The 22,751-nt window shown below is 39.6% G+C and overlaps 1 protein-coding gene across 1 annotated transcript in view; it reads left to right on the forward strand.

Annotated features, from left to right (window-relative positions):
- Positions 1-22,450, forward strand: part of OTOG (otogelin) — a 96,851-nt gene extending 74,401 nt beyond the window's left edge. The window contains exons 43-56 of the mRNA XM_080998498.1: positions 989-1,183; positions 2,461-2,673; positions 3,620-3,724; positions 5,177-5,287; positions 6,406-6,507; positions 6,879-6,977; positions 7,801-7,841; positions 9,750-9,825; positions 10,624-10,802; positions 12,040-12,144; positions 13,277-13,396; positions 14,654-14,699; positions 18,565-18,644; positions 18,776-22,450. Coding sequence (XP_080854624.1) covers positions 989-1,183; positions 2,461-2,673; positions 3,620-3,724; positions 5,177-5,287; positions 6,406-6,507; positions 6,879-6,977; positions 7,801-7,841; positions 9,750-9,825; positions 10,624-10,802; positions 12,040-12,144; positions 13,277-13,396; positions 14,654-14,699; positions 18,565-18,644; positions 18,776-18,976 — 1,673 coding nt within the window. The 3' untranslated portion in view covers positions 18,977-22,450. The remainder of the gene's footprint in view (positions 1-988; positions 1,184-2,460; positions 2,674-3,619; positions 3,725-5,176; positions 5,288-6,405; positions 6,508-6,878; positions 6,978-7,800; positions 7,842-9,749; positions 9,826-10,623; positions 10,803-12,039; positions 12,145-13,276; positions 13,397-14,653; positions 14,700-18,564; positions 18,645-18,775) is intronic.
- Positions 22,451-22,751: the final 301 nt, after the last annotated feature.

Genomic DNA, 22,751 nt, shown 5'->3' on the forward strand with positions numbered 1-22,751 from the left:
CTTGTTTGTTTTTGCCCAGATCTCTAATCTGTCGAGGTCGTTTTGAAGTGTGATCCTGTCCTCTGGGGTGTTAGCCACCCCTCCCAGTTTGGTGTCATCTGCAAATTTGATCAGGATGCCCTTGAGATAGTTAAGTGTTGGTCAGTGCCAACACTTTTAATTGTGCTTGGAAACATACTGGGAGCCAGTGAAGATCCTTTAGGACTGGTGTTACATGGTCCCAGCAGCCACTCTCAGTCACCGCATTCTGGATTAGTTGTAGTTTCTGAGTCACCTTCAAAGGTAGCCCCACGTAGAGCGCATTGCAGTAGTCCAAGCGGGAGACAACCAGGGCATGCAGGACTCTGGCAAGACAGTCTGTGAGCAGGTAGGGTCTCAGGTTGCATACCAGATGGAGCTGGTAGACAGCTGCCCTGGACCTGGGCCTCCATGGACAGCTGTGAGTCCAAAATGACTCCCAGGCTGTGCACCTTTGATTACTGCAAGATGAGAAGGCAGTGCAGTCTATGGGACAAAGCAATGAATTTGAGCCAACATGCTGAGGTTCAAGTCCAAGCTTATTTATATAGAAATAATGTTGAGAAATCAGTAGAAATATGTACAAAATCTCAAACCTCTATTACACATGGCAAAAAATACAGCACTGGAAAGGATACTTCTGAGTAGAAAAGCAATTTAGGGGAGGAAGTGCTTAACTTTTCAGCCATCTGCTCCTCAACCACTGGCTGTTCTAATTGCGTGCTTGCAAGATAAAAGATATGTCTGGAATAATTGGGTTGGGGTAATTGGTTGAAAGGGGAGATTCATGTGAGCAGGTGAAAATTTAAGCTCTACTGTATTTTTCCACTCTAATTTTACTTTCTAATTTGCAGTGAATAAAAGTGTTGTCACTGTTTTTCTGCACAAGTTCACATGAAACATTAGCTCATATAAAATATTACACGAAGAAGCATCACTGTGTTAAACACTGTGTTTATTATGTTGCTAGCCTTTCCCTGTCCAGAAGGTTTCTACTATAAGGCCTGTATATCTGCCTGTGAGGCACCAAGCACTTGTCAAAATATGGAGCCAGAACTTCAGGATCCAGACTCTTGTTCAGTATTGACTGAGGGGTGTGTTTGCGCAGAAGGGACCATCCTTCACCGTGTACATTCTGCACTTTGCATCCCTGAAGAGAAGTGTGGTAAGTATCAATATGCTATTGAATTTTGTATCATTTGACAAGCAGTGATGAATTATTCTGGTCCTACCCAGCATATGTATGAATGGAAACAGACTTCTGTTTCTAGATCACCCTCAGGATGTGTACAGTACCCAGGTAACTTATTTTTAATGGGCGGTACAAAAATGAGAAAAATAATAAATGAATGTCTAGTGAATACAGAAGGGTATCCCTATATCCAGGAGCTGACTTGCCATGTGCACTATCCACACACCAAAATACCCTTATGAAATCTCATTAAATAACATTGGCAACAAAAATGCCTTTTAAATAAAAACTACATGTTACACAACTCAAGAGTAATCATCAGGCCAATGAGGTAGACTGAGGCAGCTGCTTCAGACAGCAGAATCCCATGGAACGGTGTCCCACCTGCCCTTGGTGGGAAAGCAGCAGCTTCTGACAAGATCTCTCCAGAAGCCACTGCATGACCCCAGTAAGCAAGGCTGCAGCGGAAGGGGGAGCGGCACATTCCCATTTTGCCTCAGGTGGTGAAATGGAAAGGGCTGCCCCTGGCAATGCAACGTACTAGTCGGTCCCCAACCTAACATTGCAACCCATTTTCCAAAGCACACAGTACATCTGGAGAAATTTTCCCCAGCAAAAATGTACCCCAGCAGAAGCCCGTGGAAGAAGATTGCACACTACCCATCGACTTGCCAGAGTCTCCCATCAAACACGTAACTTTTTCAAAATAAACCGTCACTTATCCTTTCTACCCCAAATATTATACCTCTCCTACTACCAAGTTTCAAATCAATCCTATTACTATAAGCTGCAGAATCTACTCCTCTCAGATAACTCATTAGAACAGCTGGATGGAATTCAGATGACTCACCTTTGAACATGGAGCTGCAGTGGCCTTAGAATGAATGTAACTAGTTCCTAACTGGCCCAAGAACAACAGTGTTGCATTCAGAGTGCTGCAGTTCAGGGATCTGTCTAAAAGCCATTTCTTTGCATTGCTCATAGATGGTTGGTTTGTGTGCATGCAGATTTTAAAAAAGATTCACGGAGTCCATTCTGTGTCTGGAAAATGTAGACTGAAAGAGAGTATGACTCAGGTGTGTTTCCTGAGTAACAGTGCTTTACCAACCCCTGACAAGTAGCATTGATTTGGATTTTTTTCTCTCTGCCATGGTCATATATTATTTATGTCTGTAGTTATAAACATGTCATAGAATCTAGACATTTATAAAAATAAATAAATTACCCCCCCTTTTTTGGCAACAATTTAGCCTGTACAGACACTTCTGGAGTGCCACATGCACTGGGTGAGACTTGGAAAACCTCCCATAGTGGATGCTGCATGCACAAATGCATTGACAATGAGACCATTGCTCCTGTGGAGTACAACTGCTCAGCAAATAATGACTTGGAATGCCAGCGTTTTGGGGAAGTAGCTTTAATTGTACCAGATAATCAATCCTGTTGTCACCAGAAAGTTTGTAGTAAGTATCCTTAATATACACTTTCTTACCAGCACCACTGACTTTCAATATCTTATAAACTATAGTCAAGTTTTTCTTGATTTAAGATATATGCAAACTAACACAAAATGACTTAATTTGCAGGTGTTTGGAAGCAGTATGTGGGCTTTCATAAGGTACATCACTTTGACAAGTGCTGAGGTTATACTGTGCAAGGAAGAAAGTGATATGTTGATCTAGGAGGTGGATGAGTAGGAGTAGTGTTAGGAAGCAGCTGAGATTATTTGGGGGGTGGCGGAGTTGTGACAAATAAGATGTTTATCACAACGCCACTGCTTTCCACTCTATTTCTGAGGTTTCCATGAACAATACTGGTTTCAAAGGTTTTAATTAAAACATGAGAATTGGATTTTTTAAATAAAAAAATTAAGGTTTCAAGGCTTCTTTCTTTTCCTAGCACAGTTTGCTGTCTTTTAAGCCCAGCTTTTTTCTTGGAAAGGAAAAGCACTCACCTAGGAAGAGAACCTCATTGACAGCTGCCAGCCACTTTGCCACCCTGTCTTTACATAAGACTGCAATGTGAATGCTGCATACCAGGCCCTTGTGCCCCTTTTAACCTTAAAAATCAGTCAACATTAAAGACAGGAATGGAGAATGAGAGCCATATATCAAGTCCTCATAGTGCAGCTATGTATAAACAGAATACAGCAGTATGACAGCTTCTCATAGCACTCTATCCCCACTTATCTGATTGCCTGAAGAAAAGTTTAATGTGGCACAAGCAACAAAGCAAGTTGAAGCCTTCTTGGATTTTACAAAACATTTACAAATATCAGCCCTAGGGTCTCTCTCTTTCTCTCTCTCTCTCTCTCTCTCTCTCTCTCTCTGTAATACACAACAAATGCAATCAGTTTTTTTAATGCCATTCAACCCTATTCTTCTCTTGTTTTTGCTGTGATCTAAAAAGCTTGTAATCAGAGCCTCTGTGAAACATTTATTCCTGAATGCAAGGGCCTAGAGAAACTGGCAACCTATTACCAAGACGATTCCTGCTGTCCTAGCTACAGTTGTGGTAGGTATTGAATGAAGAATTGAAATATCTGGCAAAGGAGTCTCTATTGAAATATTTGACCTTGACCACTGTTATTATTGGGACGCGGGTGGTGCTGTGGTCTAAACCACAGAGCCTAGGGATTGCTGATTGGAAGGTTAGCAGTTCGAATCCCCACGACGGGGTGAGCTCCCGTTGCTCGGTCCCTGCTCCTGCCAACTTAGCAGCTCGAAAGCATGTCAAAGTACAAGTAGATAAATAGGTACTGCTCCAGTGGGAAGGTAAACGGCATTTCCGTGCACTGCTCTGGTTCGCCAGAAGTGGCTTAGTCATGCTGGCCACATGACCTGGAAGCTGTCTGCGGAAGCTGTCTGTGGACAAATGCCGGCTCCCTCAGCCAGTAAAGTGAGATGAGCACCGCAACCCCAGAGTTGTCCACGACTGGACTTAAGGTCAATGGTTCCTTTACCTTTACCTTTTTTACTGTTATTATTAGGGCTGGGCATCAGATTCAGCCAAATTAGAGACAGCCCTAGATCTGGTCCCAAGTTGGGTCATGCTGGATCTTGAGTTGTCAAGAGGCAGGTATTGGGAAGGCAAGTCTTCAGGAGTCTATTTCTCCAGGGTGATTTTCCCCACAGGAAAATCACTAGTGACACAGACCTAAGCAGAACTGAATCCTGTGGATAGTAAAGGTACCCCTTCACAAGAGCCTTCCCTGCAGGGAAGTGCTTGAGAAGCAGATCCCAGTAGGATTGAGTCCTCCACTTGTGGGCCACAGGGTGCTCCTTTGCAAGTTCCTTTCCCACAGGGTAAGGACTGAACCCTCCTGCTCTTGGTTGTGAGGCCGGGAGGGAGAAGGGGCACAGTGTCTCCTCCTTCCCCTGCCCCTCCCTGATTATGTTTAAAAACCTCAATTAGCCCTGCCCCCAGTTGATTCAGAAAATCCATTCCCTGTTCTGGGAAGGGACTTAGGACTACATAACACGGCAACTTCCAAGCAGTGCCCTTTTTGGCTCCCCACTGCCCATGAGGGATGGAACCGAAATGTTTGCTTTTGCACATGCCCCTGTTAAATTCCTTGTTCCTAAAATTGAGAGCTAAAGTAGCCTGTGCCATGTGCAGTTGCAAAGGGAAAAGGAAACAGAGACAAAAAGGTAAACAAGCCTGGGAAGGTCTTGGCGGTGCTCATTTGCCCTGTAAGCATTTTTCCATGCACTAGTCCCAGATCCATTTTTAGATACTAGGAAGGCAAGACTGAAGAAACTGTATCAATGTGGTATGTGGAAGCTCTTGCTCCAACATATATAGAGGACGTGCTAGACCTATATCTCACAGTTTGCTCCAGTATTCCTAGTTACACTGCAGAAGGAAATAAGATGTAGTTATATTTTATTATTTAGTGTAAGCCCCCTTAGGGAGACTTCAGGATGGGCTATCATATATTTTATGAAAATATTATGTTTGTTTCAGAATGTGATCCAGCAAAATGTGAGTCTATGGAACAGATTCCAAACTGCCGAGCGGATCAAACTCTGATTGCTGCCCATGTGGAAGGCACCTGCTGTGTATCCTATATCTGTGGTATTCAAATTTAGTTCTTATTGACAGCCTGTAGATTAATTTGTAAGCAAAGAAGACTGTCTAGGAATATATGCCACAATGGTATAAGAGAAGCTCTACTGCCTAGTCCAATATTCTGTATTGCACAATATCCAAAATATGGATACTTGAGGGATAGAACAAAACACCTTACACAGAGAGAAATGATGTGCCGGTGTGCAATGGTGTAATGGCACCATCTTCCTGCCTGCACATCTTTTATAGAAGCTACAATGAAGTATACAATGTAACCAGAACTGATTCAAATTCCCCCACCCCCTGCAGGCCCACACCACCCAATCTTTTGAATTCCAGTTGTTTCTAAAAGCCCAACTGCACTTCCGTGGTGGCCACTGCAATCCTGAAAGACTGCTTCTCAAATCCCCCAGTGCATTCAGCATCCTATACGCTATCAGCCCAAACTGGAGGCCCATCCAAAACTAATAAGCATTCTGTTGCATGCACTCCACCCTCTGAGTGGTTTGAGGTTACAGGGGTGCTATTTAGTTTCTGTGGCAATACTTCACCTATACTTGATCCCTTTTTAAGCTATGCAAAGTCTTTCTCCCAATGAATAAAAAACTACTTAGCTAAATTAAGCTTCTCCACCCAATTTGACCTCTTTCTTTTTACAATCAAAGTCACACGATTGGGGCAGCCAAAAGTCCAACACCAATCTCATTCTCGTACTGACAGTACGAGATAGTGTAGTGGTTAAGAGCGGTAGACTTGTAATCTGGGGAACTGGGTTCGCGTCTCCGCTCCTCCACATGCAGCTGCTGGGTGACCTTGGGCCAGTCACACTTCTCTGAAGTCTCTCAGCCCCACTCACCTCACAGAGTGTTTGTTGTGGGGGAGGAAGGGAAAGGAGAATGTTAGCCGCTTTGAGACTCCTTAGGGTAGTGATAAAGCAGGATATCAAATCCAAACTCTTACATAAGGTTGACAGCTCTGCATTCAGGAGTGAAATTAGGTGGTGCTCAACGTTTCATTGTAGTTTCATCAATCCTTTTAGGTAGAATTTTTGCACTTATAGAAAACTGAAAGCAAATGGCATGTATGCGTGCTTTCTAATAATTTAATATTTCTCTTTTTATCAGCATGTGGTATTTGCTCTGATCAAATTCCAGCGTGCCAGGAAGGAGAAGTGCTTACTGTGGAAGGCAACACGACAGACAGATGTTGTCCTGCTTACCAGTGTAGTGAGTTTATGATTTCTCTAGAGGCTTTCTTAATTGTTTGCAGTGATTTTTCAGTGCTGTAAATGATGAACAATACAGAATTTTCATTAACAGACAAGCTTATTAAATCTACCCTAATCATTTTAAGGCAGTCATGGAATAAGCATATGGAATTATTACCAAGAGATGCTATCCCTGTCTTTTAAAAATGTCATTAATTTATTAAACCAAATAACTATGATTCAATGTATAAACAAAATTTTGTGTGAAGTATATATGAAGAATGTGCTTTATGCTTTGCTGAACATTTTATTTTTGGTCATGAGTTTTGGAAATGCTCTCCCTGCTTGAACATTCAACACCATTTCTTTCTTTGCACTTTTAACTTGCAGTTTGTGAAACATACCGTTGTCCTGAATTTAAGTGTTTATTAGGGATGTCCTTGGTAGAAGTATGGAGCCCAGAAAAGTGTTGTCCATATCGTACATGTGGTAAGTACAGTTCTTTTCAATGTCCTTTAATTAGGTTACATAAATTTATCTTGCAGTATAAAAAGGCAATGTTGAATTAATATTGAAAATCTATCAATGTCTGGAGCCATCAGTAGTCTAACTATGGTGTGGGCCAATTGAGATGTCTTATAGAGAGGCAATTTCACCCAGGTGCTTGCAAGCTGGGACAACGCAGCTTGTTTGCACAGCTCAGCTGGGGATCAGGAAGGTTACTGCTCCCCAGCTGAGACAGGGGCTTTTTCAGAGCTGGAAGAGTGGGCAGCTGGGGAGGTTGCAGAGCGTTTAATGGAAAGGGGGAAAGATGTGTGCACTACACATGCCCCCTTCATAACAATAAAGTAAGCTCAACCCTACATCCACTAAACATTGGAGGAAATTTGAACATTATTTGAGAATGGAATGCTCTGTCTCAGGGGAATAAAACTTTAGAGAAACTAGATGACTGTTGAGGATACTGCTTTTGTAGGATGAAGTGACTCTAGTCCAGGCATAGGCAAACTTGGCCGTTCAGCTGTTTTTGGACTACAACTCCCATCATCCCTAGCTAACAGGACTAATAGTCAGGGATGATGGGGATTGTATTCCCAAAACATCTGGAGGGCTGAGTTTGCCTATGCCTGCTCTAGTCCATAAAGTGTGTGCCACAATAAATCTGCTAGTAATTAAGGTGCTACAAGACTTGTTTATGGAATGCCTGGCAAACGTTGAACTGCATCATTTAGGAAATAATTTTGTCTGTTGATTGCTTGCATTCATGAAAGTGTATGAACATTTATTCTGTCACTTCCCTTCCCCATTTTAGAATGTGCATGTGAAACCGTTCCTAAGCCTCAGTGTAAACTGGTAAGGAGGAAATCCTATTAAAACATGTTTTAAATGTTATTCTAATACAATGAACTGCCTGCAAATTGTGCTGTCCATCTTTGACTCCAGTCATATTTGACATAGACTGAATTTGTTGCCATTATTTATATTGTTGAACAAGAATGAGAGGAGACTGAGAGGAGATATGATAGTCGTTTTCACGTATCTTAAGGGCTGTCACGTGGAAGGTGGAACAAGCTTGTTTTCTCATGCTCTGGAGGGTAGGACTCAAAGTAATGTTGGAATGGGTATTGTGTAGCACCTGTAGTAGTGCCAGTTCCAGCTATTGAAGCAATTGAGTGGGCACATGTGGAGCAAGGCAATCTCATAGGTAAACTGGTTCCAAGTTGTTAAGGACTTTGTATACTAATGGTAACACATTGAACATGGCCCAGTAGCAGATCGGCAACCAGTGCAAATCTCTGAGCACAAGTGTTACATGCTGACAAGACCTCACTCCTGTCAGCAATCATGCTGCAGCACTCTGCACTAACCACGGCCTCTGGATCAAGCACAAGGGAAGCCCCACATAGACATGCTATAAATTAGATGTCAGGAGGGCCCAGAAAGTTTGATTTCATAAAACTGACCAATTTCATAATTCTCACTCACTCACTCACTCCTTTCACCCCAGATGAGGAGGGGAAACCAACATGTTCACATTGGCCCATTGGCTATGTGTTTTCATCACCAAGGTGCATGAGGCCAAAGTCTTTCAACATTATTAAATATTTCAGCTCACTCCAGTAGGGCAGCAACTGCCTCTGTAGCCTCCTCCCTTGGGGACATAAAGGCATCTGGCAATAAATTTGTCCCTCCCTAATTGGCTGATCTTGGGCATATATCCCTCTGTTTCTTGGGTAGCTCCTGCTCACCAACCAGGGTTGCTTATCATAAATGTTCTTTCAGAGGAGTAAGCAGGAGACATCCAGCTGCACCCTTTTTTCAGCTTGATGAGCTTGGGGCATATAGCTTCCTACCTCTTCTTTGGGCCATGTCAGTTCTGGGAAAGTGCTATGCCTCTTGCACAGATGTGGTCAGAAAGGGGGTTGTGGGTGGAAACACAGGAGCTACATATTCTCTACACCTCTGCATCATGTGACCTTGTCTGCCTTGGGTAGTAGGATGACTTAGCTCTGTTTCCTGTATACTTTCTGCACAGTTCCCTGGAATGAACAATTGCAGTAAGTAACCAGTATTTTGATCCAGCATCTGTTTCTGTTTGTGAAAGCAGGAAAGCATCCAAATGCTCACATAGCTCAGGATTAGGAATGATGGGTGAGATCCAACATCACACCAGCAGACACAGCAGGACTTCCCCAAAACTTCAGAGCACATTTAGGAGGAGGGCGTTGGGGTAGGAGAGGAATGGCAAGTCCCATTTGTAGATGCAGAAGTATGGTGCACAAGTGGAACATCAGAAATGGATGACACCTATTGCTTTTAGCAAACATTGACAAAGAAATTGCCTTTTAGTGTGCAGTGAATTTCATGTAATTTCCCTTTGACTAAGACAAGGAATAAGTGCAATGAATCCAATCAGACTTTTAAATGATCATTATAAGATTGGGTGGTATACTTAATGTCTGAACATATACCGGTAAAAGTAAACTGAGAGGAAGAAATATTGTATTATTTTTAGGCCTGTGTTCCCTGAGCATTCATACTATAAAGTTAGCCACTAGGCAGAGGCTACCTTTTCCATTCCATATTTATAAACATTGCTATGAAACCAGATTTTTACCTCCCAGTACTTTATTACTAAGCAACAAAATGAAGAATTGCAAGTGGAATAGGAATATATATATATAGCTGTTCTTCTTAGCACTGACACTGAAATGCAACATTAATGACATAGTAATTGTATTTTTCTTCTTTTATGGACAGGGAGAGAAACTGATTATAGATGAACAATTCCAGAACAGCACAGAAAATGTTTGTCACTGCACTAAGTACAAGTGTTGTAAGTATACAAGATTTTTAGTTGAAAAAAGCATTTAATTTATCCTATTTAATTCAAGGCTATGACCACATTCACACATCATTCTGTACCATAGTTTAGGACAGACTCTCCTCCCCTTCCAGAGGTTTGTAAGCTTTTACTTCCCCTTTTGCTTGACCAGTTTGTTGCTTTATCCAAGCTTGCACACAGTAGCTAACATTAAGTATCATCTGCTTGAAACAAGCCAGCTTGGTTTCAAGACAGCTTATTTCAAATGAGCCATAATTAATATCAACACATTTGTCTGTATGAAACAATGAACCATGATGAAGCAAAAGTGGAAGACAAACCAGTTTCATATGCATTATGTAGAAGGACTGGAAGTATTATTATTATTAGTATTAGTATTAGTATTAGTATTAGTATTAGTATTAGTATTAGTATTATTAAAGAATCAGTGTTTGTATAATAGTTATAAATTGTTCTAAATCTATAGTTTCTCATTATTCTAAGGAAATAATACTTAGAAAATTTTCCTGCATATTTTTTATGCTTTCAAGAAAAGCTGAGCAGATATGTTTAATGAATGTGGCCTTTAGTTTTTTAAGAGGCAACCAGTATGAGCCAACATAAAGTCGTAAATAGATAAAAATGGATTCAGTTGATTCACTTTCACGAATGAGCCAAATGATATTTGTGAAGGTCTAAAAGTATTATGTCCTCACTTTTCTTTCTTCTTTTGAAGCATCAATTGTCATCGGTTTTGATTATTTCAGTTAACTTTATCCAATGTACTTTGTTTTTGGAAATCTGTTCCAGCAAGAGACAAAGTGTGCCTAAGCAGCGAGAGAGGTGTTCTGCATCCAGGACAGTCCATTGTTGAACACTCACCTGATGGTGTTTGCCACACTTCCTACTGCACAAGCATAGTTGATCCTGTTACCAAGTACTATCGGATAAATATATCCACTATAGATTGTGCGGCAAGGTGCAAATCTGTAAGAAGTTTAGAATTTAACTTTGGGTTTTCTCTGGTAAAATAGAACAGCAGATAGGAATAATAAAAGTAAATCATTTTATTAAGAATAAAGGAAACTAGTGCAGTTGCACTGATTTCCCCACGCAGAATCTCTGATGTCTTATAACAAGAGGCCTTATTTGAAAACTGTGGATTGGTGGTTGACCCATTGATAACATTCAGTTATAAAAACAGATGTTTTAATTCTGCTATGATTTGTTCTACAAAAGTAAATACTTGCTGTTAGAAGTTAACTCCTCTGCATAGGTAATAGTTTCAAGGATCAAAGCAAGCTGCAGAAATGTAGAGTATATTTACCGAACATTACATAAATTAATCAACTGATACAATGCATTTTGTTCCTGGTGAAAATTTCCCCATATATTGAATCAATTGATATTGTATCTGTTTGTTGAGGCTTGAAGAGCTTCTGTACAACAAACAAGAAACTGAGCATCATTATAACTATTCTGCTACAGCAAATGCAGCCAACAATCCTTTCTATGAGGACAGGATATCATGCTATTAGTGTTGGACAAAGGCTTGTTGGAATATTGCACTATGCATAAATACAATTTAATTGTGAAAAAGTTCAAGTTTTTGCTAATACAGAATACAGAAAGTCATTTTATGTATGCTTTAGTGGTGTAAACATGAATGTGCACGTGATACACATAAATGTGTTAGAAAATGCAAACATAGTTCACTATTTAAGCCAAGTAATTGCCATGGGCAAACAGAAGTCAAACCACAGCATGAATTAAAACTTAATAGCTATGCTTGACTTCTCTGCAGAACTTAAGAAGTTGTTGCCTCAAACACTAATGGACATTAACCAGGTTATCTTGGTTTTATTGTGCCACGGCATCTTGGCAACAGAAGATAATCTTGTCTTGGACACAACAAATGTGTATGAACTGTACATTTATCATTGCTAAAAACTGATCATGTGGAAAGGCCCACAATGAATTTCAAAGTGGCTGAGCCACAGCATGAACCCAGCTTCCCTATATACAAGTCTAAGGGCCATTGAAGTACACTGGTCTCCTAGTAATAGCAACAGTACATTTATTTAAGGTACAATAATACATTTAATAGTACTGTTAGATACTATGATTATGACAGAGTTCAATGGAATATTGTAATAAAAAATACACATTTGTAATCTTAATTCCTGATTTGAACTATATTTGAAATGATAGCCTTTACATTTTCAGAATGAAGTGTATGACCCTCCAGAGGATTTAACAACCTGTTGTGGAAAATGCAAGAATGTGTCTTGCGTTCACTCTTTCAGCAATGGAACAGTTTCACATTTTAAGGTAAATTCGTACTTATAGTTTTTCTTATGGAGGGAGAGTAGCTCTCATTGGTTACTAAGTGTAAGTGCTGAATTAAGTTTGTGCTTCCGAACCAAAAAACCTGTTGTGGAATTTTTTGAGCAAGCAATCTGTGCTCAAATTACATTAGCGAAACAAATTTAGGAAACATGAAGTTGCACATTCCTACTCTGGGGATGGCATAGCTATGTATGATGGGAGCTACCTGGACAGTAGTGAATGACGTGGTGGGATGATGGTACTCACCTGGCCTCCTGACAATGGAGTCACTGTTTTTATTGTGAGGGAGAGGGCAAGGTAGTGAGGCGGTTGGTGCCATGCAAAAACACACCAGCCAGCAGGAGTGCAAGATTGGCTAAACCAGTGTGCTTGCACAGCATCAACCTCCCAGCCGCCTTGAGGACATGGGTAAATGTTGAGTTTAGTGGCCAAATGCAGTTGCTGACCATTCTTCTTCCCATCATTTCATTTTATTGAAAAATCTTAAGGTGGGAAAATTAACAACTGTAAGATCAATAAGGAGCACTATAGATAGTAGAGCAGGCACCCCCAACCTTGGGCTCTCCAGATGTTTTGGACTACAGTTCCCATCATCCCTGACCACTGGCCCTGTTTGCTAGGGATCATGGGAGTTGTAGGCCAAAACATCTGGAGGGCCGCAGGTTGGCGATGCCTGTAGTAGAGGAATAGTACAGCTCTTTAACAGTATGTAGGCTTTGGCTTCTCTTCACAAGAGGTGGGACGGGGGAGAAACAGCAATACTTTCACTACTAATTTGCAGCCCACGTAGAGCTATGTAATCTTTCAGAAGTCACATTGAATTATGCTGGTCTGTCACAGGACTATGTGGGAATAAGAAATATAATAAACCAAGGTTGCTACAGTGCAGAACTGTATTACTTCGTGGATGCATCTGGAAGTCTTGTTTCTCAGAAAGGCACAGTACTGATTGTATTTGGTATTAGGAATGTCAGTGACAGCTCCCTAAGTGTGAACAAGTGGCTTATTTTGACATTAAATCAAGTTTCTTTTGTTTTTTTTAAAAAACTCTGCAAATTCTATTGGTTTTTGAAGTGTTTGTATTTCTGATGATTATTTTAAATACTCAAAATAGCCTGGCACCAGTTGGATTTCGAACTGTGTCAGATACGACTGCACAAACACACCATTTGGACCTGTTCTAATTACATCAGCCATCAGCTGTCCACCGTTTAATGAAACGGAATGTGTGAAGGTCAGTGGTTCATCCATTTTGCATTCGATTTTGAAAGCTTTTATTTTGCTTCCTCTGGACACTTCCATTTATTGCAACAAGATGGAACAAAAGGTCGTAAAGGCTAAAGAGCCAGAACACAGGTTAGACTTTGCATTTGGAAAGGGGATGCTGTTGAAATCAGTCCTCCCTCTGGTGAGTGACCCTTCTCCTGGCTATAACATTTAGATCTACTTAATATATAGATCACAAAGCCGCCACACTGTAAGTCTCTGTGTGCCCACCACACCCCTGGGCAGCACTGGTGGGGAAACAGGGATGCTCGCAACATCATGGTAATATAATTACCATAGAGCTATATGTAATGTAAACTACCATAGATCCAGTGCTGTATAGTGGTTAGGGTGTAGATACTAGGACTTGGGAGACCAGGATTCAAATCCCCATTCAGCCATGAAGATTACTCGGTGACTTTGGGACAGTCTCCACTTCTTAGCTTAACCCACCTGACAGCATTGTTGTGAGGATAATATGGAGAGAGGGAGAGCCATGTACACCACCATGAACTCCTTGGAACAAAAGAGGGATATAGATGCAAATAAATAAATAAATAAATAAATAAATGAAAGAGAGAGAGAGAGAGAGAGAGAGAGAGAGAGAGAGAGAGAGTGAGAGTCTTTTCAGAGCCATAAAGGTAAAAAAGCCTCTACAGTGAGCACTGTGACTGCTCATTGATTTACCAGGTGTAGAAGTGTTCTACAGATGATGGGAAGAAAGCAAATGTTGTGTCACTCCAATGCAGTTCAGAAGGGCAGGCAAAGTGCCTAGAGGATTATACTTAATTTTCCTCTCAAGTAGACTTTCAAGAGCAGCCTTGCTATGTTGCTCCTAATCTGTTTGATCTGACTTTTGTTTAGAGTGAACGTTACACTGAATCTAAGGTGTGTGTTTTTTTAAAAAAATGTAATAATAGAATCACAGAACTGTAGAGTTGGAAATGCAGGAATATGTATCTGTCCCATATGGGGATCAAACCTGCAACATTGGCATTAACAGCATCACGCTGTAACCAACTGAGCTATTCAGGCTCATATTTTGTTTCAGTTAAAATAAATATTGTATTATTCTCTAGATTCTGGCTTATTTACTGTTTAATTTTCTTAATAGTGCAGTTAAGTGCTCTTCCAATAGTTCATCTCTACTACTACTACAACCTGTGAATTAGTGCTAAAAATGATTTCATACTGGTAGTGACTTTTTTTTTTAATACAAATTCAGGTTGGAGGATATATTGTACCATTCTTAGAAGGATGCTGCAAAACATGTAAGTACCAAAACATCAATAATGGTGTACGTATGAGAGAGTTTTGAGGGGTACTGGTTGCCTTCTGAAACATCTAAACAATAAGCAGCACTAACAATAACAAGAATAAAATTGGTTTACCCAATGGTTATAATAGCAGTAACATTCTTTAGTTATTAAGAGATCATGTGCCATTTAAATCAATGAAATTTTCCTCCATGTTTTGTTTAGATCATTGTGTACCTAGTATGAGATTGTGAACGACTGTAAAAAAATCACACAGCATTGTCTACCATTGCCAGTAAAACTAAATCTAGATTCAGTCTGAGTTAAAACAATATTTACTAAGGTTAGATTGACACCTGTGTTATTTTCGCTGGTTGGGACTGAATCTAAGGCTAATTTTCTGCAACCAGTAGTGATTCTTTCAATCATAATTCACAAATCAGACCAAACAGCTGGGAGTGGGGCAAGAGCTGGAAAATTGCTAATCAATGATTCATTCACTATTATTTGAAATATTAGTTTGGTTGCATGGTCATTTAGTTTATTTAAATGAGCTTTGCTGTTTATTTCCTTTAGCTGAAGATTTTACTATTTAAAACATTAATACCAACACAGAACCAAACAGTCATAAACAAATAAGTACTTACGGGATAAATAAAAAATGAAAAGGAAAGCCATAATGTTATTACATGGGGACATAATTCATCAGGAAATTCTGCAGCTGAAATCCCATTACAATTTACAAAAGCTGTTGCAGGGGTGTGTGTGAAATAAAGTTTCTCATGGTTTCAGTTTGCCAAGATATTATTAATAATAAAGTAGGGGCATCTTTGTCTATGATATGTGGTATATTTTAAGCTGTTTAATTTAATTTAAAAGAAAATAAAGGGAACAGTGTCATTTTCAAAATATAACTTGACATGTAGAATTGAGGTTCATGAAAATGTGGCTCTTTGTTTTCTGACATCAGCTCTCTTTGGTATTCCTCAAAACGAAGTTAACACATTACAGAAGTAGAGGCTCTGTGAAAAGCAGAAACTATTACTAATATTTTGTTTAAATATACTGGACGAATGAATCATGGAGGCAGTATCTTCGTTTTATGGTACAAAGGAGTTGTCAGCTTATTCATTTCATAATTTCACAGATTCTTACGTTTTTATTAAGCCCAGAATCACTTGGGTATATGTTTATATCAGAGGCTGCAATCCTATGCTATCTTACTTTAGAGTAAATCTCATTGAACTCAGTGGGACTTATTTCCAAGTAAACATTCAAAGGATTGTATGGCACATCATGTAGTTCCACATCTAGACCAAAATCCATAGACTAACAGTACATGTCTTCATGTTGGGTTGTGGCTATTGTGAAGTGGTTAGAGTGTCAGACTTCACCTTGGAAGATCTGGGCTCAAATCCTTGTTCAGTCATGAGGCACTTTGGGTAGCTTTGGACAACTTTACTTCAGCCTAAACCTACCTTGTAGATTTGTTGAGTGGATAGAATTGGTAATGCTCATGTATTATATTATTACTGTAGCTACATAGCAATACTTGCAGTAATATGTACATGTCAGTACAATACAATTACTAAAATATTCCATGTTGAGCTCCCTGGAAGAAAAATGGGACACAAACATGAAAAAATAAATAAGATATTACTGTGTGTAATTTAAGGAGAAGGAAATTGTTTAGCAACTGCTACATATAAAAGAAAGTTACATGCACAAGTGCAAGAACCTATTTTAAATATAAAACAAGAAAATATTATTTAAACTCAGGAAGGAATTCAAAGTAGCACTAAGAGGCTCTGTCAGTGCAGGCAATTATGCTTCCTTGATGGAATGATTTCCTCACCCTCATTCCCCTCCCCCCTATTATCATGGGGGAATGGAGAGAACTCTTGGAACAGTGGGATGGGGAACAGGAGTGTAGAGCCAAAATATGTACCTTGAAGGAATGAATGCCTTAGTGCAACACTGAATTCCTCCCTAAAGTTTGTGCATCTATGTATCATATATAATGTGTTCGATTTGTAATATTCTTATTAGGTTCTGGAATGTCATTGTTGCTCCCATTCCCCGTTAGCCCAGTCACTCCTGTACCTAGTGCTAGCTGTAACACAGGTACATATTCTTGGAAATCAGTAGGAACAAACCAGACAGAACCATTGTTGATTTCCAACAATGTACTCCCTCATAGGAGCATCATGCCCTCAGGTCACAACATCTGGTTGAAATAAGCTGTATTGTAGTATGAACTTCTGATTTTTTCAGATCTGCTCACATATCTTTTCATTTTGCACTGTATGGGCAGTGCATTGTTGTTAGCCAACAATGTACTGTTGGTAGTAAGCATTTGCATAGTGTTTTAGCTTGCTGCATGGTTATTTTGCTTGCTATTTCCAGTAATTTCCATAGTGCTGTAGAAGATAGAAACTAATCGCTTTGCTTGTTAAAGCTTGCTGTTAAAATAACACTTACCCAGAAAGCATGGCATATGTGTACAGCACTGTCTCCTTGGGTATATGCTGAATGAATGGCTAAATATTATCATCTGTTATGTAACATTTCTAAAAATAATTATGTGGTGCTGGTAGTTGCTCAGTGAGAAATACTGCAAACCAGAAACAGTGCAATAATCCTTCACAAAAGTCTTCCCCATACAATTGACACACTGTCTTCTGGCAGAGTTCCTATTGGATTGGGAGTAAATAAGCAAATTGTTCATGTTGACTTGTTTGTTTTATTTTAAATATTTGTATGCCACCTGTCCAACCATAATTTCAAGGCAGTTGGCTGCAGTGTGATGTGTAGCTTCTAGCTATGAAGGATTGCAGCACGAAGAAATAGCTCGACTGCAGCTGCATGTGAAGGTGGTCTCACTGATGGGCCACTCTCAACTAAAAGGCTTGTAGCTTGAACTGAAAATGACAGCAATAAAACACCTTTGTGAATACTGGTGTTATTCAGGAGTTTGTGCCAATGTAAGAACAGTGGTATCTCATATGTTGCAAACAAATCCTAGCTTGTAATGCAGCCTGTCTGTTATTCATTTGTAACTCCTATGTAAAATAGTTGGGCTGGTGTTGAAGATTTGGAGTGGGGTATTGTGCATAGGAAAGTTGCCTCCAAATTGCACTGTTTCTCCATCTCATCTATCTAGTTCCCTATTACACAGTTTGGCATTGGTGGCTGTTGCCTTTGTGGCTTTGTGTTGATTTGGCATGTCACATCATGTTGTGCAATTGTCATAGTGTGAAACCCTTAGAGTGCAATCTTCCAATTGCTTACCCAAAATATAATGGTGTAATTAATGTAGACTTGGCACTATGAATGTTGCCATGTACACACCATATTTATTTTTATGTAACACCAGTTTAGTAGTATTGAATTCAGCTGAATTAAATTATGTTAAGTGCTTTTGGAAAATACTTGGATAGTTTACTTCCACGTTTTGAGATAGACCTATTCACATTCATGAGGTTACTTAGCAAGAAGTAATTTAAGACTAGGGCCCTAGATTATAGTCTTGAGCTCTTACTTGAGAACAATTATTAAAAACACTGGTACTTTAAAATAAATACATTTGGAATTAAGTTTTCTGTTGATCTGGAAAGTGAATTTTAGGGTGCTGTTCACCCAGGAACTTCATTGGTACAAGCTCCACTCATTTCAATGACAACTATACTGACACAGTCCTATCTATATTTAGATTTTTTGATACATAGAATATTTGTGCTGATAATAAATGTAATGCTTAGAACAATTTTGAGAGTCCAAAATTTGAATGATATAGACCATTGCTCATGGTCTTTGTCTTTTATTTTCTATATGCTTACCTGGTGTATCAACTGGTTTCTAATCATGTCATTCTTTGCAGGCAAGGAAGATGGAAAATTCTGCAAAAAGGTGACTGTTAGGATGACAATACGCAAGAATGATTGTCGAAGTAACACACCAGTAAGTAAATGACTAGCAGTGTCCCGCTACTATTTACACTCTGTTACCCTGAAAGTTTAGCATTATTGTTGGTTGGAAGCCATTTAGCCATTTCTCTTATCACATTAAGTTATTTTTCTGCTTATTTCCAGGTAAATATTGTTTCCTGTGATGGAAAATGCCCTTCTGCAAGCATATATAATTATAACATCAATACATATGCAAGATTCTGCAAATGCTGCAGGGAACTTGGGCTACACAGACGAAATGTGCAGCTATATTGCAGTGGCAACTCCACCTGGGTCAGCTATACTATTCAAGAACCCACAGACTGTTCTTGCCAGTGGTCATGAAACAATGCTACAAGAAATCAATGTGTTCAACAGCTTTGGGGGAAATTAATTTTACTCCCTGGGTTAGGACAAAGAATGTTGATGACACAGTTGCCTACAGTTACAAAAAAAATCAGCATTTAAATAAACTGGATTGTGTTCTGGGATCTCTGCTTAACAGATGAACTTACAGCACTGATGTTATATTTTCAGAACACAACCCCACAAAAATCTGAACGTTCCAACGAGACACAATATTCTAAGAGTTAGTTCATACAACAGAATTGGCCACTTAACAGATTGTGTGACTGGTCTACTTACAGGAGCAGTGTAACATTTAAACAGAGAAACACAGTTTCATGGTAGCAATGGGTGTGAAGAGGCAAATATGCATTTTCAAATTCTCCCATTAATGGAAGTTATTGCCATACTGCTTTGCAAGTTGCTTGTTCATGTTACATTGCTCTTATGAAGTCATAGAATTCATGTAAGCTGTTAAATCTACAAATCATTGGTTGGTTGTGATATATGAACCATCCCTTAGAACCACTAAAAGAGAAGAGCCCTGATCCAGCTCTAGTTGCAAGGAAGAAGTTGTGTCCAACTAATGATGGTTCTAGAAGATGGATCTGTGTTCCCCTGTGAACCCACTCAGTTAACTATGCATTATGGAAAGTTGATACGCGTAGTACTTCTTTAGTGGTTTGGGGAGAAAGGGGATCCTTTTGGTCAATTTTTTATAGCTAGATTTCTATTACTAGTCCATAATAAAAACAAAAGCAAAAAAAATCTGAAATTGCAGGATTTTGGTCCTGTTGTTAATTTCATTTTTAAAAAATTGTGGTATGTGCCAACTTTCAAAAGAAAAGGGATTGCCTTTGAAAGAGGCCATGAAATAGACAGAACTGTTTTTGTGGAAGTCTGATTTATTCTGTGTCAACCACACCACCACTTTTTAAAACAGGGTGACCAACAGATATTTGGGACTGCAGCTGTCATTGTCTTTGACAGTTGGCATGCCCAGTGGGACTGATTGGAGTTGTAATCTGAAACATCTGTAAGGTGCCAGGTTAGGAGGGATGGATGGACCCATTAAAGACCAGTCTATCCCGGTTTGCAGAAGCCATGGGGCTAAATTTAGCCTTCCCTGTTTCTGGGAAGATTTTTTAAAATGGAAAATCCTTAAAAAGCTGCCTAGAAACACACTTTAAAAAAAAATACCAGGTGGTCCAAGAGTTGGGCACTGCCTCCAATCTTTCCCTCCCCACAAAAAAATCCTGAAGCAGAGCACCCAGCGGCCTTCAGCTTGAGTGGTTAGTGCATGGTACTCTATGCCACCACGCAAACTGATTCAGTGTGCAGTAAGCTCTCCTGAGTGTTACATGACTTGCAATGCTTTTACTGTCCAATTCTCCCTGACAGAGACGGAACGTCATGAAGTCCTGGTGTCACTAGGTGCTCAGACTGTGGGCAATTGGATGCCCTGTTTTAGAAGTTTAAAAAGAAAATTGCTGGGGGTGGGGAAAAGATGGCTGCCATCAGGCTGCATTGTAAATGAACGTACCAGACTGAGGGTTCTGAAAACCATTAAGGCAATTCTGGTCATGATCCACCCAGGTTGGATTAGACAAACTTGTTTTTTGAATCAGAGTAGACAGATTCCTACCCCGTCCCTACATGTTTGCTACCCCCCCCCATCTTCAAATAGTGTAACATGAAATCCTATGCATGTGCTGTTGAGTTCAGTGTGACTTCTTCCCAAGCAAGTTTGTATAGGATTGTAGTCGCAATACGTAGACAATATTGTGTTATGAGTGTATATACATTGGATGACACTGCAAGTAAATTGTAAGAATGTATACATCACACTGATAATACAAAAGAAGGCAAATGATATAAATATAGTTATGTTTATCAGGGAAATATTTTCAATATTGAGAACTGTATATATAAACATGTTCCCTGGTATGAAATATGATATTTTAAATATTTTATGGTGTTATTTGCTAGGAAATATAGATCTGCCATTTGACAGTATCCAAGTTAAATATTAGCAATAGCTGCATCTTGAAAACAGTATGACAAACTGATTTACACCAGTTTATCAAATTTAAAAAGTGTTTCCCTTTCCTTCCATTTAAACACATTTTATATGAAAAATACTGTAAATCCTTTGCCTTCTATAGCATATCATATTGTATGTGTGACATGTGTGTGTCTCTTAAGGAGAATATCCACCATCTAGAGAAATATACAACTAGCTCTCTATATAGTTAGATAGTTTGGGGGTGACTGATCATTTTTCTCAAATGATAATTTCCCTACATTGCATTTCAAGCTACTTTTCACAGAATCATAGAATTGTAGAGTTGGAAGGGACCCTGAGAGTCATTTAATCCAATCCTCTGCAATGCTGGTATCTCAGCTAAAGCATCCATGACAGATGGCCACCCAACCCCTGCTTAAGAACCACCAATGAAGGGGACTCCACCACTTACTGAGGGAGTCTGTTCCACTGCCAGGATAAATTCAGAAGCAGTTTATGATGTATTATGGAAGTTGGCTTCTCAGAACAAAATCAACAAAAGAGATGGGTTGCATGATGTTTGTAACAGCAAGTGACACAAGATTCTCTCTGATCAAATGTATTCTTTCCTGACTTTCTCTGACCAGTTCGATCAAATATGTGTTGTGAAATCAAGAAAACAATATTGTATGCAATCACTTTGTAATATTCAGCTTCTGAACTATTTCCAGCAGCTGGTATTGTGAGGCAGAGCCGATCTCTCGACACCAGCATTGCTGCTGCTCACCCAGATGGTGCAAGGGGGAGACAAGGTCAGGACCGCACAGGCGCACTGGTGGAACCAAACTTGCTTTTGTACTCATAGCCCCACCCTCGCTACTGTTCTACACCCCCCCCATCCTCTAAGCAGCCATGCCAGTATCAGGAGGGCACCTCTGTAGCACTGTCCCACCATGCCAGATGCTCGGGGGAGCAGGGAAGTACTTGTGTTGAGTCTGTTGCAGCAAAATAACAAAACAGCTTGTGAAATGTTAAAGGTAGACAGGTTGATTGACAGGACAGAATAATCTACTCCTGTACTTTGACCCTGCCTTTGAGAATCCCTGGTACTAGAATTTGCCGCTTGCAAGCAATTAAATTACAATGATAATAAAAAAATACTAAGGCAAAAGTCACATCGGTTTGTTTGCTATCACTTTCTGCATACTCTGCATGTTATATTCACTTATCTAATAAACAGGCACTATTTTATAGATTAGTTTTTTCTACTAGTGCTTTAAAGTGTTTGATGCAACTAGATTGCACTGGTGTATTTCATTTATACTGTGTTACGAATCCTCGAGTGAGTTTTTGCAACACAGCTGACCAATGATGGATGGTGGTGGGTTTTTTTAAAAAAAAATCAAGTAAAAGAGTTCTGGTTTTATTCTAAACCATCTTTCTGAATTGTTCCCACTGAAATGTACAACATAAATGGTCACATTTTATACTGGATAATAAAAATCAAAAACATTCTTGCCTTTCAAAGATACTGTGTTTCTATCCCCAAACTTTAAATAGAGGCTGTTTAAATAGGGCGATATTCCTTTCAGAGGTCCTCTATCAATTTTATAACCTAAGAGTCCTGTTGGATCAGACAGAAAGTTAATCTCTTCTACCATTCTGTTCTCACAGTGGCTAACCAGATGTCTGTGACATAAGTGCAATAATAGCTCTTTCTGCTCATATTCTCCAGCAAGTGGTCAAAGGATGCATGGGATCCTTCTGACA

This window comes from Podarcis pityusensis, assembly GCF_964106645.2.
Source record: "Podarcis pityusensis genome assembly, chromosome: 1".
NCBI classification, from domain to species: domain Eukaryota; kingdom Metazoa; phylum Chordata; class Lepidosauria; order Squamata; family Lacertidae; genus Podarcis; species Podarcis pityusensis.